This window comes from Cephus cinctus, unplaced genomic scaffold, assembly GCF_000341935.2.
Source record: "Cephus cinctus unplaced genomic scaffold, Ccin1 Ccin1_scaffold0087, whole genome shotgun sequence".
NCBI classification, from domain to species: domain Eukaryota; kingdom Metazoa; phylum Arthropoda; class Insecta; order Hymenoptera; family Cephidae; genus Cephus; species Cephus cinctus.
This window is the reverse complement of record NW_014332826.1, coordinates 444,495-471,788: the sequence shown is the minus strand read 5'-3', so window position 1 is coordinate 471,788 and position 27,294 is coordinate 444,495. Positions and strand designations below refer to the sequence as shown.

General features: G+C 39.2%; 2 protein-coding genes across 52 annotated transcripts in view; both read right to left on the bottom strand.

Annotated features, from left to right (window-relative positions):
* The window catches only part of LOC107272153 (calcium-activated potassium channel slowpoke), a 67,851-nt gene extending 45,193 nt beyond the window's left edge, over window positions 1-22,658 (bottom strand). For 5 of the 50 annotated variants that reach the window (XM_015749399.2, XM_025089796.1, XM_025089850.1 and 2 more), the window contains exons 1-5: window positions 21,885-22,652; window positions 5,641-5,702; window positions 4,774-4,870; window positions 4,018-4,281; window positions 3,620-3,787 (exon numbers count right to left, since the gene is read on the bottom strand). In XM_015749399.2, coding sequence (XP_015604885.1) covers window positions 3,620-3,787; window positions 4,018-4,281; window positions 4,774-4,870; window positions 5,641-5,702; window positions 21,885-22,184 — 891 coding nt within the window. In that variant the 5' untranslated portion in view covers window positions 22,185-22,652. Of the gene's footprint in view, window positions 1-3,619; window positions 3,788-4,017; window positions 4,282-4,773; window positions 4,874-5,640; window positions 5,703-21,884 lie in introns of all 50 variants that reach the window. The other 45 variants (XM_015749249.1, XM_015749257.1, XM_015749239.1 and 42 more) reach the window with 26 other exon arrangements.
* A 404-nt stretch (window positions 22,659-23,062) lies between these two features.
* On the bottom strand, window positions 23,063-27,294 carry LOC107272340 (DNA mismatch repair protein Mlh1). Of its 2 annotated transcripts, XM_015749415.2 has the most exons (9): window positions 27,154-27,266; window positions 27,016-27,079; window positions 26,758-26,957; window positions 26,262-26,490; window positions 25,992-26,193; window positions 24,686-25,919; window positions 24,549-24,612; window positions 24,149-24,347; window positions 23,063-24,076 (listed from the first exon to the last, which is right to left on the bottom strand). In XM_015749415.2, the coding sequence occupies exons 1-9, from the start codon at window positions 27,264-27,266 to the stop codon at window positions 23,784-23,786; spliced, it is 2,598 nt and encodes an 865-aa protein (XP_015604901.1). In that variant the 3' UTR covers window positions 23,063-23,783. The 2 variants fall into 2 exon arrangements, with proteins under 2 accessions (XP_015604901.1, XP_024945642.1); XM_025089874.1 differs by lacking the exon at window positions 27,016-27,079 and having other exon boundaries at window positions 27,154-27,294.

The window sequence follows — 27,294 nt, the reverse complement described above, 5'->3', positions numbered from 1 at the left end:
AAAAAAAAAAAAAAAAAAAAAAAAAAAGAAAAAAAAAAAAAAAAAAAAAAAAAAAAAAAAAAAAAAAAAATAGTTGCTTCACTCCCGTGTAAAAAGAGCGGATACAAAGACGACGAAGAAGAAAGGTGGAAGTGGAATCCGTATAAAGGTAAATCGGAACGAGCCGTGCGATATTTCATAATTTACCTCAAATACAGATAAAAAGCGTGTACGAGTGCTCGAGAAGACGCTCTATTTTCCCCTCAGTGCTTTATGGTATCGCATACAATTTTCAACGTCGCGTTGGAATAAGACACAAAAATGGCGAGTACCAATGTAGGACAGGTTAATGAGGTACGAAATGTTAAAGCGCAAGGACTTTCTTCTTTTTTTTTCTTTCTTATCCTTTTTTTATGCATTTTAGTAAACAGTGACATCAGCAGCGTGTTCAGCATACGCAGAGAGGACAAGCAGACAGACAGATAGACAGACAGACAAACGTCATATACACGCATACGTACATTGACAGTCAAGATCAAGCTCGCACACAGACACCAACACAGTCACCGAGCCGCACGGCCCTGACTTTTACCCCTAGCGCGAGCACGGATATTCAATTCTGAGATTCAATTTCAAATACCATCTGGTTGGCAGATAAGGGACGTGTCGCAAAGTAGAACCAAAAATTTTTTTTTTCAAAATCCATAACGCCGATCGTTCAAATCAGTCAGAAGAAGATTCTCGAGTTTGGACAGAGAAACGAGAGTGTCCAACCGCCCTTCGAGATTAATGTCGGCGACCAATTTTTGTTTTTCAAAAAACAAACGTCAAATTCTAGCCAGCTTCGTATACGTACTATATATAGATATATACAGCACGGAATCCCTTTGAAGTCGCGACTCGAGTTTCTCGTATTTTACATCTTCTCCTTCGTCATTCCTCTTTCTCCCTTCATCCCTTTCCAGCGCCACAGTATATAAAGTGTCTGCGTCTTTGGCGCTAACCCCACCCCGTACTCTTGACTGGTGAAATCGATGCAAAATACTGGGCGCGATTTCAAGGAATCGGCGACGTGTCGCAATTAAATGCCAACCAATGATTTCGCAGGGACTCCGACTCGACAGAGAACTAGCGAGACTGTTTAACGAAGTTAAGCTGTACGATAATAAGATATGCGTAGGCGCTACACAGTTGTGACGTCAGAATAATAAACATACCCTGCCACAGCGTTAAAAGAATCAAATGTAAAAAAATCGATCGGATCGAAGACGTGTAATTAAAAAATTTAACATCGACGCCCGATCAAGTGGCCAATCAAGGTATGTACCGATAACTATTATTGAGACTGCACAGTGTACTTTCTAACGCTTAGCACATTAAAGTGACGCATATACGATATAAATAGATATTTTCGAAAATATTGATATATCGTTGTTCGTAGCGACCTATGTAGATTCATTGATTTTTTTCTTTGGTACATACGGTAAGTGAGGCGTGTAGGTACGAGTACAATACAGGTTGCTGACGGAATCTCATGTGTTTCGTATAGATCGTATATATATGTGTGTATACGCGTAATAAATTATTAACACGTGTCCCGATTAACGTCCCCTCGAAACAAGGGATGACGATACTAAGCAAATACGAAATACATGGGGATCCGTATCGCGGCCGCATAGAGGTATAGGCATGAGGCAGAGGTAGCCGGTAAACGCTAGAAATCGATAGAGTATTCTTTGTATACGGTACGTGGCTTTAGTTCCTTGTAGAAAAGTTCGTTATCCAAACTATTAGATATGGTATATATCGTATTTTAAAATGACCGTCGATATACGTAATAACGCGAAGGGACCTTTCGATATATATATATTTTTCTTAACTAGGTATGGAAGTACAAGGTAAAAGCTGCCTGGTTACTTAAGCTGATATTTTACTTTATAAAGACCTAATCCGTGGACCCGGCCATTCTCCTCTTGCGACTGATCGATGCGATCCTCTCGCACGATTTGGCTCGATCGATCCTCGTAATAGGCATTTTCATAGCGGACTGGAACGTGTGGTTAGAGTTTTGGGGATACCAACCGTGCTCCGTTTTTTTTTTGCATCGATACGAAGGATTCGTGGACGTAAGGAAACAATGTGATTTCTTTGATAAAGATGGCACCGACCGATCGGCCATTAATTGTATTATTATTACTATTATTATATGAATATAATATTTGTGTATATCGATGACTGACCTCCCGATCAAGAACCAATTCGTATTGTGTGAATATACAAACGAAACGAATTAAGTCTTTATATGTAACGGTGGCTTTATAATGTGTGGTACACGTAACGTTTATCATATATATGTATATACGTATTGTCCTAGTGTAATAGCACGATACTAACGAGTATCATGGATTTCGAATATTTTTTTTTTTTCAAATTTTTTTCCGACTTTAACCTAACGTAATTTCAATGCACCGGTGGAGTCTTTTGACATGATTATTTTTTATTATAAAATTTTATCAGATTACATTGATAAACGTTACGTTACGGAGCTCTCGTTTGAACGGTGATACTTATTTCGTTTAAGAATTTTTTTTCTTCAATCGAGCGTTATTAGGGTAGCTTTTGTTACGTAAATTTATGTCTCCTGAGATTAATTTAGATACGTATTAATCAACGGGATATACACACGGGAATGTTATTGGTTGATGGCATTCGCGCATACACCATGCATCACCATTCAAACAAAGCATTCATTTTGATAATGTATGATTACGTCAGTCGGCAATGGTTCGCGGCCTGGAATTTTTTTAACGAAAAATTGTTTTCATCGTTATAATAAAGAAAAAGAGTTGTACCGTTATCGATCGATATTACGAATTACGAACAATTGCCAAATGACCATCTAGACTATGTTCTTTATCGGGACACAAGAACGCGCAGTTGCTAATCTCGTCGAACATTAGGTACTCAGATAAATGTATAGTACAAGTAGGCATATATGCATACAGTAGTTGAGTGGATAAGATACTTGAATAATGTAAAAGTAAAAAAAAAAAAGATTAAATAACTTTGCACGCGCTACGAAATGTTCCGGGACACTGGCAAGTGCGCGCCATCTAGTACGAGATATGAGAGAAGAGTGCGAAGCGAATGATAATAATAATAATAAAGAGAAAATAAAAGTGTATCCTCGCTCGAAAGCGCCTCGACGCGTCGTAAAGTTCAACTTTTCGCGAAACTTTTCCAAGACCGCAAGTTTCCGTTTTACGAGAGAATAACAAGTGGAAAGAAAAATTGCAGAGTTTCATCGCGCGCTTTCACATCTCTTCTCGGTAAGACGCGTGAACTGCCTCTTGCTGCATAGAAGAAAAAAGAAAACAAAAGAAACATACGACATACGATAATATTTAATAACAAGATTTAATAACAATTAAATCTTGGACAGAATAAATTTGTCATGATTAAATATTGCCAATTAAACATGAACCCCGTAGTTACGTAAGAATTAAGTTGATTCTTAAAGCAGAGGAGGCAGTCAAGGCTCTCGTGAAGCGTGTTACCCACGTTGGGTATCACAATTAATTATTGGCTTATGATACATCGAGAAGAAGCGGTCTCAAGATAAAGAAAAGGATTCGCTTACCAAACCGACGAGTAGAAAAAATACTAGGAATGTGCGGCCGAGAATCGTCTGGCAGAAAACATCGCCGTATCCTACCGTAGACATTGTCACGATCAAGAAATAGACGCAGGTCCAGTACGAAAGATGTTGCTGGTTCTTGAACTCGAAAGGGTCCCCTGAGTTTTCAAGCTACGATAAAAATGAAAGAAATGACAATGATACACTTTCGAAATACAGAGTCCCAAAAGTCAAAAAAGATATAGGTAGTTGTGAAAAAAAAAAACAGTCCTATACCCATAAGAATCATTGGTCTAAGTATGTCCAGTATGAGCGAGGAGCGCGCAAGTGATTAATGAAACTACGAATTATGGCGTCGCGACGCCGAAAAAGTAGGTCCATAGTCATAGGTCAGTTCTTACCAAATGAATGATGCCAGCAGCAGTGAGCCAAACGGAGATGAAGATTGAAACGAGTTGGGCGAGACGAATGGAGCTCGATGTCTTTAGAATGTTGAGGTACTGGAGGATGTCAGGGACCGTCATCAGTCGTAGGGCTCGGAGGAACCTCAATCCGATCCACGTCCGATCCAGATAGATCGAGACGAAAGACGGTGGTATCGTAAAGTAGTCCACGAACGAATACATCTCCAGCATGAACCACAGCTTGTCACTGGCGGCGATAAACTGTGAAGAATTGAAAGTTGGAAATTAAAAGATTTTATTTCTGCGAAAAAAAAAGGACGAGATAATTTATAAATACCTGAATACCTTAATACAGACACAATGGAGTTATTGCGATAAGGCTAATGCTAATATTATTCGAGGATATTCAAAGGGATGATTTATTCACTTCCTGGTATGATTAATTCGCATGATCGTTAGAGAATTTATATGCACGCTTCGAACGTGTGAACGCAGCCTGTGGCTTAACAATGCAAATCGATTTTGGCGACAAGTATGGAGTGAACTCGAGTGCAGCTGATATGGTGAATAAATTTTCAGCGAAATCTCCATAGATCGTGTGATAACGTCACTTTGAGATTCGCCGATAGCTTTCATTAACAATGGAACTAACTTGGTTATCGATTATATATAGATATATATTGCTATGGACATATTGAGCTATTACACATTCACTGTGTATACAGTATTTTATAGTGAACTTTATATACTTACGCGTATAAAAAAGTAGACCATAAAAAATATATTGAAAGCTAAGTCTATCTGCTGAGTAACGTTGTCGCTCCACTTCTGGCATTGCTCCACCTTGTCGCTGCAACAAGGTTAAAGGAAACAGTGATTGATAAGTCTATTTGAATTTATCATTCTGCATGACGCGAGTCACCGTATGCGACGTGGGCTTTTTTTTTTATTTTCGCATAAGTAAATAAATCAAAACGAAAACAGAGAGTATAGATATTTACGTTAGGAGTAGCATAGAGTGAAAAATTAATTATTTTGCAAATCATTTTAAAAATTCCAGGACAGTTCGCGTGTATGAAAAATTAAATAAATCCTTGATTTAATCATAATCGATTTGATATGCAGCACATTGAAGTCTGCTTACAAAATTCGTACGAGATACCCAAGTTATTTTATATACAGTAGATTCCCTATTTTCTTCGACCCTTCGGGGGATACTTAAAGGAAATCGGAACCGTGTTGAGAAGGCTGAATGGATGCTTCGAGAGGAGCTACCAATCAGTCAATAGCTGTGGTAGGGATGTACGTCGATGAGTCGGAAAGATATTAGTACATATTTTGGTACCCCGCTTTCGAGTGGATAAGAGTGGGGACACCGATGAAGGGGAACTCAAAGGAATGGAGGGGTAAGAAAATTGGGATTCCACTGTACGAATAACGAGTTTGTTGTAAATTACTTGAATGACGTCACCCAGGGCTATCCTTAATGACTTTTCTTTGTTCGCTTATATCGAGCCTGTGGGGTTGAAAACGAACGGTAAGGACAACTAATTAAAGTCTATATCGCTACGAATTAAGATTCAGGAGAGTTTATGCTGGTGCTAAGGTATGTCCTCTTACTTGGAGGCATCGACGAAGTATATTATAAGCGATGCTATGCTGAGGATGAAAACTAGCACCACCTGAAACATTTAAAAGAAAAATCATTTATTATTAAACGAGCAGAACTTTCAATAGATTTAGCATGAACTGATTAGTGCGGTCTGACGCGACCAAGAATTGTAGGTAAGGTGTTAATTAAAAAAAATAGTAATCGCCCTAGGAATTCCGGTTTCCGGTGATAACTAGCACGTTATCGGAAGCGAAACTTGTATTCAGGATTTTGTAGGACACACTTTTCACGTCAAGTTACGTGAATTCGACACGATCGATTTGACGCCACATAAAATTACGTTGATCGACTACACTTGCTCAGGTCCTGATAAAATTTGCGAATGTGAAAACCACGTATTTTTTTTTTAAATTCACCATGGAAAAGTAACAAAATATTACTTGCCATTAAGTGGTATTAACAAAGGAGCTCGCTAGCAGGCATACCAACGCTTTAATAAAGTCGACGTTTCTAAGGTTACTCAGTTAGGACCTTTATCATTGAAAATTCCAAATCAGACTTCGTACTGTCTTAGATGTCCTGGAACGTTAGAGACGCCTGACCTTAACTATACAAGAACAGCAAAGCATCTTAAGGATTTTAATTACAGCCTCGGAATGACATAGGATGGACGTCACCATCAGGACAAGATCCCAAGGACGTTCAATGTACATGCGTACGATCATATTTGATCCTTATAAAAAATCAGTCAATATAGCCTATTGTTCGTTTAATTGAGATTTCATAATTAAAATTTTTTTTTGATAACTGATAACGAAAGGATGCAAGTAATATAGCACAGCATTATTTTTGGGCCAAATGCCTACCTACTTATATCCAAATGAGAATTGAACTCGGGGTGTATCCTTACGACAATTGCTAAACTTTCTTTTGGTATCTGCCAAGAATTTTATGAACCACGTCCAAAGTCATTATCTTGGAAGACCAAAGTGGTACCAGTCAAAAGGGGCATGCTTTGCAAAGCTGCCATGAAGTATCTTACGCGTCGTTCAAAGCCATCCTATAACGTTATCTAATTCCAACAGATAACAGAAAGACAAACACTCGAGCTTCAGTAACGAAATACTTGAGTAGGTCCTGATCGATAAACCTTAATCGAAAGGCTAATTCTCAATCGATTGATGTTTAATAAAAACGATATTCTTGACAAGTTGACACACAACCAGCCACTCCTCCATAACGATGGTGACTATCAAGTTTTGTAAGAGGATAGTAATTTATATAATTTTTTTTCTTCATAAACTTTCATCTAATCTGTCAATATGACAGCTGCTATTAGAAAACACGAATTGATAATCCTTGATTCCCATAATAATTTGCTATAAAAAATAAAGAGATATCACGTTCCGCGGAACACAACCTATTAGTAGACTGGCTGCAAAATTCGTGACTATGGAGATAAAATATTTGACGTTCGTAACGATTGCACGATACACATGGAGCGATGTCGCGGGACATTAACGAGTTTCGGAAACGGGATACGCGACTATAAAATATTTCATATCCGTCTGGGCTTTCCGACGATGTCGCCTATACACGCTGTTATAAAATAATTAATGATCTTTACCAGCGGCCATGTTTGTTTTGTATAAACACAGAAAAAGAACTCAGCCAGTCGTCAAGGAGTTTGTTAAAGAATATTTTAAGGCGATCGTTACGATAATTATTCTTCGATTGATATTAACAATATTTCTTATTCACGTGCCTATATTTCGTTGCTTCGGCGTATTTTAGTGTGAACGCTCCTTAAGCGTACGGCGCGATGCGTACGCGCACGCCAGATCAATACGTGTCCCGAGAAGCAGCTACAGTCAGTCCATTACCATTTTCAAAGTACCTACTAACGTAACTTTGCTGTACCTAATGTAGATACCCGAGGGAAATTGAAGTTCACTTTGGTGCCACGTGAGGACATATAGTCCATAGGCCTTCTTTTTACGTAAGCTTTAAAAATACATAATTACCAAAAGATAATTTTAACTACTGCTTCACGCTGATACCAAAATTATAAAATAAACATAAATTAAATTTTGACCACGCCAAAAAGAATGTTTAATAACAATATCTACATTGAAAAATCTAATACACGCTCGATCATCAAGAAGAGCACTGATAGTCAGTTTGCTCAGCAGTCTACGTTCCAAAAATGTCTCTAATAATTACAGTACCTTTACAATTTTTATATAATTTCAATTTCAAAATTCACCACCATACTATTTAGTATCTCCACGATACTAAAAACATACATATTATGTTTAATATATTTTTATAATTTTTTTTTAATATCTAAAGTAAACCCAACGACACCATACCGTCAAATAGTTTCAGTTATCGGATTAATTAATTGATATCATATAATAATAAAAACAGGAGTCATCAAAAATGCACATATAAGCTGTCGTCATAGCGGATAATGCAACGATTTAAAATGGATGCACATGCCGTGGAAAACACAACGTGATATTCTCGTCTGAATACGTTGGTCTCACGAGAATGATACTATAAATAACTAGAGTACAAAAATAGTACAGCACCGTTCCTGAAAATGAGATAGTAAAGCACGAGTGGAAGAACAAAAGTTTACAGTAGAGACGTGCGTGTCAGTGCGTATATGTCAGAAGTACATTGAGTGCATTACGCCAGAATAACTCATAGAGTCGAGGTAGAAAAACATCTTCCCGGTTAAAAATTATTTTTATCCATCCCGTAAGACTTCGAGTTGGCGAACCCACGTGATCTTGTCGGAAGGCCATGAATTCCACGTTGGTCACAATGGCCGCTTGAAGTCCAGGGTTAAGCCGTGTCCGTTCGTCATAACGTCTGGCAGCGAGTGAAAGTGTTATGGAAAATAGGAGTTAGCTTGATCCACCCACTGTTATCCTGATAGGTCACGTTGCTATCGCCAGACTAGAATACATCGTGTACGACCTCAGGCATCGTACAGTCAGTCGTCGTATCAAATCAGCACGTGGAATCGATTCGTAAAGCTACGTCGCTAGATTGAAGTAGCAAAGAGCACAAAGTAAGGTCTGACCAAGATTGCTACGGCAGACACGTGACTATCGAAATAACAATAAATCAGCAACGCCACAGCCCAAACCAATAAAGATACGATAAACCTTCGACTTTCCGGTACAGGTAGCAGAGCGATGGACTTTTTGACTTTAATTAGCCAGCGATTCAGGGCCCTTGGAATATTCCCATTAAGCCTAGAGATTGGATGTCCGTGACCTTCGCATAGAGGTGTTATGGACTTTTTATCCTGACGAAAATTCGTCCCCTCGTCGTTCTACGTGATAACGACGAACTGCATGAATCTCAAAAGTCCCGATGAAAGTTGTGCAGGTAAAGCCGATCCGTCTGTCTGTCGCCAGTGAAGATGATCTTATTCACGCGGTGTAAAATAAGTATAACTCGGTCTCGTGATAATTGGTCGAAGTTGACACAGAAAAGCGTTGGAAAATGGGCCAAACGGTATCGTAATGGTCAGCAGCCAAAGGCCTTGACTTGGATTCAGTCGAGCCGTCGGCAAGATTTGCTATACGGCCTGGACCACCAGCACTGTTTATAATTCATAGGACGACCAGCCGTACGAATTCGCTCGTGCGAAGCATAGCGAATTCTGAGCTCCACCGCTTGATACAGCATCCCGATCCATTTTCATCTTTCTCTCATCTCGTTAAGTACCACGTCATCTGGTTGTGTCTTAGAGAATGCGGTAGTGTCCATTTCCTTGATCGAGCCTCCTCGAATTCCTCAAAGAACCGGGTGACGTCTTCCGCTATATTTGCTGAGGTAAATCGATCGGAAAAAATAATAAATAATATCGATACGAGTAACAGTCTCGATATTAATGGGAAATCTATACCTATATACAAATACAGTCTAATCACTTTGTCATCCGACCGACGTCCCGTGTGCGCGTCGATTTATTCATAGATTTATTTAAGGACCCCAAAGACCATGCCCTTTGTCTTTCTTTTATAGACGACGTAGTACCTCGTGGCTTTCTTAAATTTGACGACGTCGTAAAGGAAGATCGATTGACCGTAGTTTACGTGCAGAGTTTTATTATGTTTGCGTCAAGTGAACATTCGAGGGAGCCAACTTGTCGTGGGTTAGTGCGAGTCTAAAACAACGTAACCTCCTTTAGAAATAACATGAGCTTCAACGTTGAGATAAGGATAAATCAGTAAACAAAATTTTCTATCGTATGTATTTTTGCGATATCCAATGATTCCTATGGTAATTGCCACGAACATGGTCACGAGTGAATGATTTATTACGTGCGAAACAGCAAACGAACCTAATCGAAATTAACGGAAACTCCACGTACGTTCTGTACACGCACGTAAATAAATGACCAAGTTTCTATATACTCACGTAGGTACATACCTATTGTAGATGTATCTACGTAACACGAGGATTCAATCGATTTCGAGTTGGCTCTCTTCCAGGTACTGACTAGTTAAATTTCAAATTAACTTTACGCTTCCTCGACCTGGTAAAGAGAAAAGAGAAGCCTTGTGTGTCCGTGCGGCTTCGTAGGATATGAGGTTGATCCATCGTAGAAAATCAAATAGCCGATTTTACAAAGCGTTCCCGAGAGGACCAAGGACTTTTAAGATTTTTACTATCGAGCAAAGGGAAAAGCTTTGACCGAAGTTCCAAGTTTACCGGAACCACCAAGTATATGGCGGTTCTGCCAATAATTTTGTAAGCATAAAATACTTCCTTTTTTTCACGTTTTTCTCCAATATTAATTTTCTCTAAATCCACCCTCACGTGTCTAACGCATGTGTATGTGTACATATATGCTAGCTACACTAGAGAAAAATATATATATTAAAAACTATCCCTATGCTGCGACACGTGTACGCCCCAATTCTTCTACTTGGTCTTTTAATAATTTTACATTCGAGTGGAGTAGCGTTGCGCAACGATATAAAAGCTGAAGAAGGGTTCAGGGGCCTATTTTACGTATTTTCCCTTTATTTTTCATTCCTCTATGAGTTATAGCCCTGCGATAATTGTACGATGGGAGAAAACGCTACTGTACCATCACTCGTCTCCCATTTTCTCTCTATCTCCAGCTTCGCTCGTTCTTTATTGTTAAGCGCATACGAATGCCAAGTAGTTCCCCGTAGAGGCTATACACTTTTCTAGTATGCACGTCAGGATGCACACGATCCGGGTCACAAGAAGTGACGTTATATAATAATAATATGTAAAAGATCGAAAAATCATGAAAATACAGTAATACTGATTAATCGTGACATCATCTATATAGAGACGATTTAACGGGTTAAACGTACACATAAGGATATCGAGATATTATCCTATGCCAATTAAAGCTAATTACGACCGATGACTAATTAGTATATGACATAGTAACGATACTGTCATTTGTGGTAAAGAAAGGGTTAAATTGTCATAGACAGCATCTATAGGAAGGTGTACCCTCCTAAGCGAAGCCTCATGAAATTATCGTTAGTGAAATTTTATTATCAGTCATTTTCTTCAGACCGATAAAAAAACTGTTTACTGGTACATTTGTGCCAGACACAATCACCCTATATGGGAACTACCCTTGAGCACTTTCTATTCCATATTCCCCGCTGCTCTCAGCTAGAAGATCATACTGAAACTAGAGGAGTCAGCATCTCTCCGATGATGCAAGCAAACGGGTAGCATGTGCGCGAAATCTCCTGCTCCTCGGCTTATCTGTATCCCTCTTGCCACTCTAAGCCACTGTACTTGGCTGGGAGATGTTACCAGAGCAGACCGCCAATATCGATTCTCGTGATTTCCGTTGCACTAGCCGTGGGGGGTCGCCTCGGACAGCTGGCAAACAGGCAACTAGGCAGGCAGACAGAATCATGACTAGCAGTCACTATACATACAACCCCCTTTATATCTATAGATAATTTTAGGGCTAAGTACAGTTGAAAAGCCTAAAATAGTTGTGTCCATCTTCAACCACAATGTTACCACGTGTACCCACACTTCGAGGAAGGGTTAATGTGGGTCACTGGGTTATCGGCTATTCGTCCCCGTTGGGATTTTACGATTAATTGCATTTTAAGAACCAGATGCAGATGCAAGACCCTTGCACTTATATTGCACCTATGCACTTGTCACGAGACAAATTATACCGAATCAAGGGTAGTTCCGTGTAGCAAAAAAAATATCAAAGAATTTCTTATATTTTTTTTTTTCCAAAAAAATCGACGACCTTTTTCCTGCTAGTCTAGATGCAACGACACGTGTTCCTGATTTACGCGAGTATATTCGCGTCACGTGTAAATTCCACAACGTTTTAGTAGTTTCCATTATTCTTTTTTCTTCTTTTTCCCTCTTGGCTTGCAGCTGTTACGACTCGAACCACGTGGAGTTCTAAAAGCATGTAGGATCTGGATGTTACGATCAAAACAATTCCACATATCGAATGTTGTTCTACAAGTAGTAGACAGCAGTGACACTTATCGAGTTCATACGTTCGTACAGGTATGATACTTTCGGATCACGTACCCAGGCACTCTGTGAAATGACTGCTTTCCCACGTCCCACGAGAAGTCGCTGGACGATGTTGATAAAAATTTCCAAAATCCCAAAATTAATTTCGATCTGATGGAAAGAATGGGTAATAAACAAAACACAGTAAATAAATTCAATAATTTGTTTACTGCCCGCATCACCCTGGATATCTGAATTATAATATTTTAGCTTAAAAGAAAAAACTCAAAATTTCATCAATATAATCCACACGTGAACATGTGGTGAAATTTTTCAGCTTGACAGTTTACAGTAGTATCCTGTGGTTTTTCAACATCAGATGTATATCTATTTATAGAATTAAGAGGACCGGTCACAGACCTCACGCAATCGTACGTACATTTTTTTTTTAAATGCACGTATCCAATTTTACAACGTGTCCCTAGAAGAGAGTCAGGATGATTCGCTACTTTAAAACGGCCAGATAAATATAACCGATGATGTCGTATCAAGGTAGGAGGGCGTGAATCGACATCATACGTTATTCGAAAATACATATATTTCTATTAAATGCTAATCCTTGGCAGCGACGTATTTCGACTTAGCAACAGAACCGAAGATAGAAATAGGTACGTTAGAGCTGAGGTCTTGTGATTTTTTAATTCCGTAGACATTATACAAGAACTTTCCGGCAATATATATACCGCGTATCGTAAATACGTGCTAATTAGGTCGTTCGACACGAGCAGCTGGCTGGCTGGCAAGCCGAACAGCTACGTGTATACTTTTAATGGAGTAAAAATATGTATAATTATATTTTTCTCTATCCGCATAGCAAAACATATCGAAATACGAAAAGATTGAATCCATAAGGTGATCCGCATGACATAAATGGCAAAAGACAACTAGGGGGTTAAATTTTTCAAATATTTTTCTCAAGTACTGTAATTCCTACGTAAACAGCGACATAATTCTCTTAATCGCGTCAAAAGTCGATGAGCGTCCAGCAACGTGGTGCTTGGTGCCGACGTAAATACGTGGGATCGTTCATTGACGTCAGAAAGCAACCTCCTGGTGCTAGCTGGGTATTCGAGATGCTCCCGACCTGGCACGTCGCAACTTTGGTGGATACGCGTTGACGCCCGCAAACCAATCACACTCTGCTATAAATAAAAGACACTGTTCCTATTTTAGCATGTGAATTAGTGTGGCTCACGGGCAACGCGTATCAACGTGGATTTCGACAGTTATTTATAATGCGATCACTTCGAGTAAGGCCCTAGGAGACTGGGCCACGTGTGGAGTAGGTACTATCTTGTTGATATAGCTGAGCTAAGAATTTCCTTGACTTTGAAAATACCTGTAGGTATCCACTTGAAAAGGATGCGATTTATCGGGTGATGAAAATAACCCTGAAATATATAATTTCAACGAAAAAAAAGGAAAAAAATACAAAAGGATAAAAAATAATTTTCATCGTTATCGTACGTATGATAAATTCACTGATTGCATGATAAGATCGTTTTTCGCCCCTCTACATTAATTTGACATGCGCTACGTAAAGTGCAGTATGATTACTAAAGTCCCGTGTATCGGGCTAGAATAATACACCACGGTCGGTCCTGCCTCGCAGCGTACTCGTGTTTGCTTTCGGTCGGTTTATATACCCGTGTTAAAAGATGGTGAATACGAGACAAGACGTTCACGAGAAGTAGCAGCAGATCGGATGGATGGTCTGACACCTGTTTTCTCTTTCGCAGGGCCGAGAAGGTGCAAGAGCCAAAACATCTCGCGAAGTATTTATTTGACCAGGCTCGTTTTCACGAGCGAGTTTTAAATAAAGCTTCTGCCCTTTTCTCTCGTTTCGCGTGCTTCGCGTTTCACGCATAGTAAACAGCAGAACGGAAAATATAACCAATCACGCGAGACAGGTTACGGAAAACAGAAAAGATTGACGGAAGATTTATTTTTAGTAAAACAAAGTCTTCGAGAAAGTTCTTCAGGGACGAGTCATGAGCACAAGGACAAGATATCGGACAAGGACGCCATCTTTGATATCTCTACCCACAATGCCCTATCCAATTCGCGATATTCTTCGCTACGAAGGGTTAAGTATGTTTCCATTGAAAAAATTATCAGAATTGAAATCGACTACGTGGAAGGTGCCCGTCCGTCCGTGAACTCCTGGTGCAAGATAACATTCGAGGTACAACCTGACGTCTCCCCGGAGGTCGACCTTAGGCCAAATTCGCGAATCCATAAAGGGACGTCTCTGCCCTGACCGATCTATAACGAAGAAACGGGTCGAGAGAAGAGTTACTTCTACGACGCCAAGTTAGCCCAATATTGAAGATAACCAAGGCGCCAGGGATAGGACGGTGAGGCGTCGGGACGCCGATGGCGCCACACATTTCAACTATCCTCGAACGGCATCGCGACGAACTCCATCAGCGAGAGCTTTTACTGCGTATAAACCGACCCTCCTAGACACTCGATCCGTCTCCTCCATACCTTCTCTTTTGCACATACAAACATCGGGCTAGGAAAACTTTGCGAATACTCGCCTCACCCTAAATTGGCAAGAAACTTGTCGTCCGTCGGTAATTTCGCAGGGCGAGTCGATACCGTGACTGCTTGTCAGAGCAGTTCGTGTCTTCGGACGAAGGGTCTCTATCCTAAATCTTTTTTTTTTTTAACAAATTTTACGTCCTCCAGTATACAGTAAGAAGTTACGTTTTTACTCTTAGAAAATGACTGAGAAGAAAAATACTTTTCTCTACCTCTAGGTAAAGACGGGACCGGGTACCTTAGTTGGTTTTAGTATTATACCAATAGAAATGGGATTATCGGTAGCCGGGCCTTGGCACACTGAAATTTGTGTCAGTTGGAAGCGGCTACATTATATTTCCAATAGGAAAGGTAAATGCGATTATCTTTTCCTCCTACGACATGACAAATCTGTTACATTCTTGGAATCAGGTACTGGCACGTGGCCAGAGTCGCTAACGACTTTTCTTCCAAATATGACACATGCCCTTAATCCTCTTTTGGTGATGTTTAACGTGGAACTTATCACGTGCGCGAGAATTAGGTTTGCGAGAGGTGTAAGCTTTAGCAGCACGAAGTTCTGGCTAGTTCGCTGCGTCGTGAACTGATCTACCAGCTGCATCTGTCGTCAATGCAGGTGCTTGCAGTTGCGTGCGAATGTCTCTGTTGACCTACTCTTACTGCGTGTCAAAGCGGCAAGGTATTTTGTTTGATGAAAAAAAAAATTATACCGAGGGAAGTTTTTATTAGCATATATATACATATATATGTATATATAACATATATATATATATATATATATATATATGTTATATCAATCGGACGCAGCATGATTCATTGGTACCAAAGTGACGTCAGTCGAAAATAATAAACCTCCCGCGAAGATGCACTCAACGAAAACAGAAAACGGGTGAAGACGATCGAGAAGCTTTTCCCTCGCTCGATAAGATTTTCGCGAGTAAACAATTCCTGCAACAACAAACAACACCTTTGCCGCAATGCGCGCTTTAAAATAGAATTTCGCCAAATGATCGTGGCGCCTGCAGGCTACGAGAGATGGGATGAAATTAAATGATTAATGAGATTGAAGCGCCGGGCGTACTCGCGAAAGAGGCAGGAGACGCCTGGACCCGTAGTAGGGAAGAACAAATTTCGTTATGTAGGTCGACTGCTGGGTCACCTGCTTGGACGTTGGCTAAAGGTTAAATTCCAATTATAGCATGGGAATAAATAGGTACAATCCTCTCTATGATCCCCCATTTTCTGAGGAGCTTGAAAATCTATTTGCCAGTAACTTTCCTGATCCAAGATCTATCATTCGCATTGCACGTTGATTGACTCGAATTATTTAGAATGAACGATGCATAACAATATACATATAAAGACTGTATGGGACAACCTAAATAATTATTATAATTCTAATCTTCGTCAAGCTATCTACGTGCGAGCATATTAAATTTTCCGAAACCGTGTTCTCATAAGGAATAGCAGTTTTGCCAAATGCACGGAAAGGAACATGTGTCGTGGACGATATTTCGAATCTAAAAGCACTCGACGCCACCCTTACCGAATCCTGACACTAATGCCTTCCGTCAAAACCGAGAAAAGCGAGAACGTTGTTAGAAGGTTTTATTTTTGAAACGCACTAACATAAATAATATGTGTGCGTATATATATATTCATAGAGCCTACAACCTATTGCGTACTTATAGATAACTATGTATATGTATACTAAGAAATTCGTTGAATATATGTATATATATATATATATATTTCCTTGGCGCATTGTCTAAAGGTTACATTCCAATCATAGCTCGACGCTAATTGCGAGGCCTATAATTACTCAGCTATAGCGTTCGCGACTGCATTCAGCATCACCGAAGGACCAATTAAGAAATTGAAAAATATAAAATTTTTACAAAAAAATTTTTACCCGTGGCAAAAAAGGATACAATGCTTTTCTCACGCTGAGCGTTATCGGATAACGAAAAGTACAGAGAACTGTATATACGATCATTGCGTAATTCAGTTTAATCGACGCAGTTTAATAGGTATACTATTTCATAACTGTCGCCAGTCTTATTGAACACGGAATGCACATTAAGGTGGTTAGTGCGAAGCGGACGGATATTACATGAGAAATTGTCAAGCTGTCTGGCACAAGTTCTAGCAAAACTTCCAAGTGCAAAAAGTAAGTGGATCACTTAAAATATTTCATCTGTATAAGTCGCTCGAATGAAAATTCCAAAATAAAGAAATTCGATGATATCGATTAAGAAAACGAAAGACAGTAGGACGATATATCTCGAGATCCATAGAATAAATAAAAACGTAGGTAGGTATACTCTCGTCATATAAAAAATTGGCGAAACACGAACCGTGGGTCTGGCGTTAAGAGGATTCTATTTTGCTAACGTAAACGTCCATACGTAATGATATCGAATTTACCTACCGATGGCGCATTGCCATAAATATACAAATTCACCGTGGTCCAGCACAGCATCCAGAGAAGCGGACTCGCTGTGATATCGATCGTCTACTCCACAGCAGCAAATATAATCTTTCATAAGGATGCAAAGTGGCCCGTGCTAATAGATTGGGTATACCAGTGCCAATGGCTAACTACACACAAGCAATAATCCAGGGAACCCACCGGGCCGTTGTAAACACGAGGAATTTCACGGTAAGGCTGACAGGAACGGTCCTACGTTTAGCTCAAAGGTAGACGAAGGGGAATAATAAGCGCCAGAGGAAATCTAGTCATACGCATAGGGTTGAAAGGCACTGAAAGTATAAGGGAGTAAGAAGCTCGGTAATTCGCTCTGCTTTTTCAGCCTGACACCCTACCGTATCTAATGAACCTGACACAGTCCCTTCGCAGTTCCCAACAGGACACTGTATTCACGTCTCTTCTACACAGCAGTGAATTGCGATTACGTATATACACCGTCAGTTATAGATACATACAGTATTGTCACGGCCAAACTATTATGCTGCGTTCCCGTGTCTAACGGCGGCATGAGAGACAAGATAACCGAATTTCAAGTAAAGTCGAATCCGACCGAAAGCCGCTACAAGCGGCTGTAATATGGATTTACAGGCGATTTTAGGTTACAATTTTTCGTGGGTCCCAAAATAAAAAATATTCAGGCATACAAAGGTCCCCTATTTCGAGGAAGGCATGAAAAAAGGGAGGATGGTCCGTCGCTAAGCGGAAGGATGCAAAGCGTCAGAAAGAACTGAAAGAAATTGTACACGGAGGGGCACGAAGAAGGAAAGAAAGAATATACGGACGAAAAGGGACGAGGAGAGGTAAAGCGAATAAAAAGGAAACATAATGGCCCGTACGTTCCGTCTTTCCAGGACGAGTCTTTGGACTCGTTTACGCTCTAAAAACCTTTAGTTTGCGCTACACCACCGGACCAGTAAATGGTTTACATATTAGATACTCTGCGACTGCGGAAGCTCGCATGTGCCAGTTTCAGGCAGGAATCTATAGAGTATCGGAGGGGTTGGCGCACGTATTCACATGTGCGCATATATAGATCCTGGCGTACGTGTTGGGGATTCGTGTGTTGGTAGGGAACAGTGCCATAACAATATCGTATTATTGGTCGATACGAAAGCTTCACGTTTCCATACGAACCGTCCTGCCTGTGTCAGGTGCCATGTGTGACTTTCAATAAAGTCCCAAAGGACTCTTCCTGTACGATTCTATATAGCGATAGGTGGCTATGGCGTTTCTTATTGAAATAACATTTCATACTCGAAATTCAGTGAGAGATGGCAAAGTGGCTACAGTTGACTCACGCCGTCTCTTCGGTACTATTTTGGATGAACGCCGTAAGGGATTGGCAACGGGCGTAACGGATCATCGATGATGGCGCAGCCGGAGGCCCGAGCGATCAAATTAGCGTGCTGAAGATCTCCAAGGAGCCAACGTCGACGAAACGTATACGTGCTTCAAAGGCACCTTAGATAGGTACGTTGCGACAGTCATTAGCCCTGGCAACTGGGCTATTAGTGTTACCCAACTATCCGACGCCTAGCTATACCACCTTAGATGTTTCAAGGTCCCAGTCAAAGTGATGACATAATTTTTTGAAAACATTTTTATATTAATAGACGCGTCGGGAGAAGTCCTGGGTAGGAGCGGTGGATCTAAGGACTAAGGGGAGGTAAACCGGAAGTTTGTATTACTCCGTTATACAGTCTGGACCATGCCAGTGACTTCCGTGTGAATTGGCACAGAGCACTAAATTATTGATACCTGTCACTGAACTATCATTCGTGTTCATTGTCACGCTTTACGTACTGGTCAAATTGCCTGTCACTTTTATCTAAGTGTGTTATATACTCCATTAAGAACAAGAAACGATCAAAGTTCAACTCTGCGAATTGCCCTCGGGTAAGATATACTTGTCCAATTTTTCAATGTCCTCTCACACCCGTCACACCTCATCCAAATCCCAAAGTGAACTTTTAAATTTAGGTACATACCAATTACTCCGCGAAGTCTCGCTAACAGGCCTATTCGTTGTCTGAGTAGAAAAAAAAGGGGAAAAAATACATTGTTACTCGTATGACGAGTGCAAGGGTTGAAACTAGGTTGCTAGAACACGTCGAAGACAATGAATATTCTTTTCTTTCTTTTTTCTAACCAATTTAGCCCACATCGATATCCCCATACTCGTACCTGAAATCAGCGGGCTGTTTAATCCAAAACTAAAATTCATTACGAACATCGAAATTTAATGCACGATCTCACTGTAGTCTCGCCCACGCGTCATTTGCAGTGTTACATGAAAACCTCGTACTCTTCCATCCCTTAGAAAGTTTACAAGGACGCAGCGCAAGGTATTCGTGACGCGAATAAAACAACTATATCCCACGGGAACTTTATTCGTTTCCTTGCACGTATCGATCTGCTGCTGGTAATATCTCTGTCAAGCTGAATTATAAATAGCAATGATAGGGGTGAGAGGACGCGTCACCTAACGCTGTAACTTAATAAGTCCCAACTTGACTGAATAAGAGCTATACTTGGTACACGACGGATGCTAATAAATTAAGCCTGTTAACGGGTTCGTTGCAGTTATTTATATCAAAAAATATCCCGCTACATACACGTCTAAACAATGAGGGATTTTGGAAGCAGTAAACGTAATGATAAGCAAGTAAGCAGAAAAAAAGGAAGATACTTTTTTCTAATTCTAAACTGCCCTGTATATCCTATTGGATATATCTACGACGTTAAACCATGTGAATCCGCCCTTAGCCAATGAACATGGATACGAATGAAGTTTTTGGGCTATTGCATGCTATCCTTATCTCCAGAGTGAAGTAGCAGATGGAAGAAGGGACTGTCTGGGTAGATGCCTAGGGAAAGAGGGTAGAGTATATCCCTAGTAGAGGCTGGTAACCAGAACTGTAATCTTTTGGGGTGGAAGACGCGTTCTACGCAGAGCCACGCACTGCGTAGAAAATCCCTCCTTCCCCCCTGCCGGGGTCGTCGACAATGTGTCTAGCTCCGAACGGGAATCAGGTCAACGGCTAACTCTTCTCGTAGGGATCGTATGTACAAGTCGCGATATCCTTCGTTTCTTTTTTATCCCTATTATTTTCTTTGTTAACCTTATTTTTTTATATATACTCCATTATCCCCCTTTTTTGTTGTTCTATTCAAATAACCGCACGAACATCCATCGTTACAAGGGGGTTGACATCCAATATTCATAAACTTTGCGTGTCTTGACTCTGCGAAGTATGAGTTATTGAGCTGCACGTCACGATGGACACGGTTCTAGGAGACAAGAAGGTCACTTGTACGGGAATCCAATTAAGAACAAGACGGATGTCATTTTAAAATTGTCTGTCGGAATATTGTGTTACGGTTCCTTGAATTTAAAATAACAGCCAGGAGACATATAGATTGTAAATTATGTAAATCGTGTGTAATTTTTGCATTTCGATGCGCAAACCCACTGTAATTTCACTTGAATGGGAATTTATTTGAAAATAAATTACATCGAACAATGAGCGTCCTCAGGTTTTATTGGCAGATAACGTTTGAGGACTAATTAACTCTGATTGGATTTTACTACAGCGCCGATTACTTGGACGTTTTTAAAGGGTAGGTTGTAAAAATGAGGTAAAGCGTGAGTGAGATGGATCTGAGTTTTAGTGACAGTTTTATAACAGTATTTCAGTGTTATATTGTATTTTAAGTAATATGAAAATTATGTGTATACGCTTTCTCCGTGTATCACGCAATGTGAATAGACGGAAGTATGGAATTTATCAGTGAACGAACTCATATCAAAATTGTATAGCGTCGTTAAGGTCACTTGGTCTAAACTTCCGAAACACGAAGGTTTAAGGAATTTCGATATGAAAATTTGAAACTGCCGCTCACTCTGGTGTTATAACTCTCGAGACGCTAAGTTCGTTACATGGCGATTCCCAAAACATCCATCATATTTTTTGGGTTCCTTCCAATAAGTGTTCTCCAAGAGGCGCGAAATCGTCACTAGATTCAAAATGTCGGTATGGCTGCAAACATTCTGCATCTACTCGTGCATAGAATTTATATCCAACAGTTGTCGCCTAGCGTGGCAGTTCAGCCGACTGGCAAGACACGCATTTACCACTAGAATCCTGGGCCAATAGAGCGCCAAGAATTGAACGCCAAGTCTCAAATATTTCGTACGTCTAGAAAAGTCAAGTTCTAAACGAGTCGTCATTGTGCATCCACAAAAGGCATGTGACAACGGCATAGAAAACTGCGCGCATTCAAAGTCCCAGCTAGCGACTCGCAATATAATTCTCATGCCATACAAGGACTGAATGTAGAGCAGGATTTTGCAGGTGACAAAACTCATAAGGCCACGACATCTTAGGAAAGACGATAATGGGATTGGTTGGAATAGAAAGAAACAAAGGGTGAGAGGTCAAGTAAGAGAATTAGAACAGCCAACCGTGATAATAGGAAGTCCGTTACAAGACTAGATAAGAAAGAAAAAAAGGGACAAGGAGAGAAACATCGAAAGGGAAATAAAAGGCTGAAGTAGGCCAATGGTAAATAAAGTGTACAATCTTAAGTAAGAATAATAAAAATGAGAAGGGAATTGATTTTTTTGAAAAAACTTACAAGGATACGTCCAGTGGTGGTTTGCCCGGATATGAGCTCGCCGGCCCAGTCCTTGGCCTCGGTCATGAAGGTCCCCTCGAACTCTTTGCCCTGGCGGGCCGCCTTCTGCTCCTTCTGTTTGGGGTCATTGGGAGCGAATTCGGGTTCCTTGCGACAACAAAGGAAGGCGAACGCCCGCCAGAGGAGGACGATCAGCAATCCGGCGAGGAACGTGAAGATGCTTGAAAGGACGAAACACCACCATTTCCGAACCTTGAGGCAGTCTTCTACCGGAGACTCGGTGATCTCGTCGCACGTCATTCCGGCAGATCTCTGCCTCCAGGTCACACATTCACCGGCACTGACCAACCAGTAGTCTACATTTGATACGCTTCATAATTTGTTTGGGGTTTTAACGCGGACTTATCTTCCTGCTTCGGAATCTATCGTTAATCCCCCACTAGCACACTACGAAGGGAAACACGAAGATGCGCTCCGCGCTTAACCTATCGCCTCACCACCACCGCGCCGATCACCGACGACCAAGTGTCTCGACGACCATACTACACCGCAGCAATCAATACGCAACAATGGACCGGGACCAATAAGCTCGGAGCTTTTCCTGACGTAGATGCTGCCCTCGAAGTACCGAAATTCGACGTCGGGGCGCTAGTTCGCGACGCTCCGTAGCCCGATAAAGCTCGACGTGACGGCGCCGGCGTCCCTGCTTTCTACATCCTGCGCTTGTACGTTTCTCCTACTTCTCTCACTGTTTCCCCTACCTATGGCTTTACGCTTCTTCGACTCCAATACGCCACCTTCTTTTCTTATTTTCATTACACCACAAGCTCTCTACGACTTGCTACCATTGATTCATCGACTCATCTTATTAAACATGGATGTAAATTAATCTTATGGGAATGAACTTACGGATTAGTAAGGCTTTTGGATATAGTTAATTGGATATCAGGGATATTGAGATGCTTTATATCTAACCCCATGGCTATCGAATTGTTATAAACAGTTGGGGTCTTATAGAACTGCTTTGAACTAGTCCGTACTGCTAGACACAAATTTCCAAGAGTATTGTTATTATGAATCAGTTTCCAAACAACTTTGTATTTATATTAATTCATTGTATTGATTTGTTATTGGTAGCAGTATTCAAATGTGTCGATGTGTGATACAGTGAAAATAAATACGTATACACAATATAATATTTATTTGAAACGGTTCGACAAGTATGAAAATTTGAAATAACAGTTACAGCATTGTGTATAGTAATCCCACATTCGTTCAACAATTGATTGGTTATCATGTTATAGTAATCAAATTTTCATAATCATATGAACTTATAAGACCAGAGCATCTAATAATAAATTATTACTTCAATTTATGAAGGCATCACTTTCATGACTGCTCTAATTACCAAAATTTTCGTTCATGGACTGCCTCGTAAATTGATAAGCAAGTATTAACAAACAAACGGGATTGGTTAAATCGCGTGGAATATTTCCAACAGACGAAAAGTTAAGCTGACGCCCAAGGGGTGGTGATGCTGAGTACAGTCAAGTACAGCCGGTAGTGGACAAGGGTACTTAACCAAAGACTACTTCATGGGCTAAATGAGTTACAAGCTCTAGGTCCATAAATATGTCAATGACATTTTAATTTGAATTCAATAGAAACTTTTGCAGTTTAATTCGTTGATTGAATTTGAATCCAGGTGGTTTTTATCTGGAATTATTTTATGTTATATTTTATCTTATTTTCTGTTGCCGTTAAAAAATGTATGTCTAGGATCTGCACATCAAAATAAATAAATGTATTTGAAAGAGATGGGCACATTATCTTTTAGTTAAAGATATAAGTTGTAGAAAATAAAATATTCATTTAAAAAAAAAGTATCAATACAGGGTTTCAGCATCTTTCAAACACTTTGTACATATCAGGCAAACTTGCTATTTGCAATATGGTGGAATCATGAGCAAAATGTTTTGGAGGCAATAAGCTTTCTTTTATGGCAGGATATAAAATATGCTCAGTTACATGTTTCCAGTCATGAGTTTCATCATTTGGACTGACACAACCAAACAATTTTGCAGTCTCTCTACAAATTCCTTGAAAACAAGGCTGTTCGGTTGTCCAATCCACTTCAGTTGCTAAGCGTAATATGTACAGTGGGAGTTCAGCTTCGTATGGGAAATATTTCTCTGAAAATGAATCGTATTATTAATTAAAACATGGGAAATTTTAGGTCATAATAATTATGATGATATACAGACCGAGTAATATCGGTAAAGATTTCAAATATCCTTTTTTGTCAATTACAATAGAAAAGTATTCCTTCAACATATCTGCCTTTTCTAATAATAATTCCTTTGCGCTAGTTGACAAATCCTCCTTTTTACCAACTTCTTCGGTCCATCCAGCTTCTTCTGTTTCTAAACCAAGCATTGCTAGATCGTATAGTGATAATGGATCCTTAAGTATGAAAAGTTAAACTTCATTATAAATTCGTATAGTATAATATGAAGTATGCGTAACAATTCTTAACCCTTTTGCTATTGTAGACTACTATAAAAGATATCGCATATTCGCAATGTTCAGCTATTGGCAAGTCTGCTGAATGAACGTACATTGCAGCAAAGGATTAACAATTATGAGATGTACAATATTATTTACCGAAAATCTTATAACTCCATAATTTGCAAAGTCGTAGATCATAATCTCGTAAAAAAGCTCTTCGCTAAATGAACAGAGATACCGTTAATGAAAAATATTTTATGCATTATCAAGATCTTCAAAAAAGCAATACCTACGCCAATTTTTGAGTATCACAAATATAAAGATTAACTCCACTTTGAATGAGAGCAAATTTTTCGTTGACGCAGCCGACAAATATTAAATTTGATAAAATCTCTCTGAGTCCTTCATGATAATTATCTTCTACTTCCTTTCTCAGTGTTAATACACTCATCAATTTTACTTCCCTCATGAAATTATTAACTGAATAGGATTTGAATTCTGGTGTAGATTTAGTTTCTATTATTTTCGATGATGAACATTTTTCGGGTATTGTACACAATACATCTTTTTCCTGCTCTTTTTCCTTATTAGCTTCAGCACCTGACTTTTGTGAACTACTGCTCTGTGTATGTGGATTCCCCAAATATTGATAGACCTTTTCAAGGGCTTTCTTTGCTACAGGATCGCAACAATCATCCATTGTTGTGTCTTGATTAACAGAATTATCATCTTTGGTCATATCAAAATAACTATAATTTGTCTTAGTTTCTTTAGAATTCTCTTTCTCTTGATCTGACAGATCAGATGCAACTGCGCAATCTCGACCATCACTTAATTTTGATGTTGATTCAGAAGTACTTGCATTATTTAAAATTGCACTCCACTGTCCTTGAGATTCTTCGATCGGGTTTTGGCTAACGTCTGTCAAATCATCGTCAGTCGGATGTGTACGTGTAGAACTTTCATTTAAATTGGTGAATTCGACAATATCCTTATTATTTATCGGGTTTGAAATATCACTGATATTTGATACTGTACGATCAGTTTCAGTGGTATTAGTTTCCACACAAAGTGATGCATTTATATCTACATTTCCAGATTCCTTCGCAGTATCGCTATTAGTATGGTTAATACCTGCATGAATCGTGAAATTAAATTTATCCAACTTTTGTTCGGATGAATCTGTTCTGATCATTTCTCGTGCGTGTATCTTTTTCGTTTTATCTAAACGATTCTTATCATATTCAGGTAAAACTTCTTTAAGAGTTTCTTTGGTAATGTCCACTTTTGGAAGGCGAGCTTGTAAATAAAAAGTTCTCGCAGCACTGTTACTGGCTAATTTCTCATCGAGTGCAATTTTCATCTTCTCCAGTACGGAATCTTCATGAAGAAATCGAACTTCGTGTTTAGTGGGGTGAACATTGACGTCGATGTTGCTTGAATTTATTTCAAGAGATACATAACACCAAGGATGTGTCTTCTTTGGAAGATATATCGAGTACAAATCTTCTAGCATTTTTCTAATAGCTGAAATACATATATTGATAAATGAACACAATTAAAGATTCATATTAATATATTTATTCATAAAATACTAACGAGTTGAATCGACAAGTCGATGATTAATGAAGAGCAGTAGTGTCATCCTTTTTGCCGAATAATTTGGATTCGTCACGAGAGCGTGCATTTTGAATTTGTATGTCACATCTTCTAGATCGATTTCAAGTAACTCTCGTGCAACTGGATTACCAAAGAGAGTTCGAATATTGTTCATATGCGTCGAATTATATTGGGTTCGAACCTATTCAAACTACTAGATAAATATAAAGAGTAAAAAATGAAAGAGAACATAATTTTATCTCCTTTTACCTGTGGACTGACTTCACCATGTTTCTTTAGTGTAAAACTTATTTTTGGATTGTGAATTGCATATCTTGTAACAACTTCGCTAATCTTAGCAAATTCTTCAGCTGTACTTGCGAATGCTTTTCGTCGAGTAGCAACATTGTAGAATAAATTTTCTATCGTTATTGTTGTTCCCTGATTTCCAGCACAGGGCTTCAGTGGTGCTTTTAACTTTCCATCTATGTAAGAACCCCTATGGATAACACTTATCAATTTATAACAAGATTCTCATATTAGGACAAGTTTAATATTTCTCATAGCTTTTCTCCACATTTTAAAACATAATTAACAATGGAACAAATTATCAATGCAATTAATAAGTTATCATTTTTGCAATTATTGAATTATTTATTTTTATTTAATGCAAATTATTTTATTTCTCTTGGGTAACGTCTATGAGAAAAGACTTTTTTGAAAGAGTTTACATTTTGCTCAAATATTAGAATATGATATTACTTACTTATAAGCACATTTTTCATCAACTGTTTTTGTAATAATAGTAAGAAGCGCTACATGGCTTATACTTGCTAAAGCTTCTCCACGAAACCCAAATGTGGATATCGATTTAAGGTCTTCAAATGTTTGCAGTTTGCTAGTTGTAAATCTTTCACAAACAATTTCCATATCCTCTTTTCGAATACCTGTACCATTATCCTGAATCTATGAAGGATACACGTTAGATCACAATGAAAAAATGTTGAACGTTCTTAATTCATACCTGTAATAATTTTAAACCACCATCCTTAACAGTAATTTGAATATTAGTAGATTTAGCATCAAGGCTGCAAAGATTCATTGTATATTGTTAAATATGAAATTAGAAGATACATATTTGAAACATATAACCTAAACTAACCTGTTTTCAATTAATTCTTTTAAAGCATTGGCTGGCCTTTGTATTACTTCCCCAGCAGCAATTCTATTGACAACTACTTTATCGAGCTTTTTAATTTTTGCTGGAGTGTTCATTTCTTTATTCTTACTAAATACCGTGTAT

What these genes read in the sequence shown, in the direction of transcription:
- LOC107272340 (XM_015749415.2), bottom strand. Translation starts at nt 27,266, where the DNA reads ATGAACACTCCAGCAAAAATTAAAAAGCTCGATAAAGTAGTTGTCAAT. An exon ending in AAAGAATTAATTGAAAACAG is followed by an intron (nt 27,080 to 27,153) that starts GTTAGTTTAGGT and finishes GAATCTTTGCAG; the next exon opens with CCTTGATGCTAAATCTACTA. An exon ending in TGTGATACTCAAAAATTGGC is followed by an intron (nt 24,613 to 24,685) that starts GTAGGTATTGCT and finishes CTGTTCATTTAG; the next exon opens with CGAAGAGCTTTTTTACGAGA.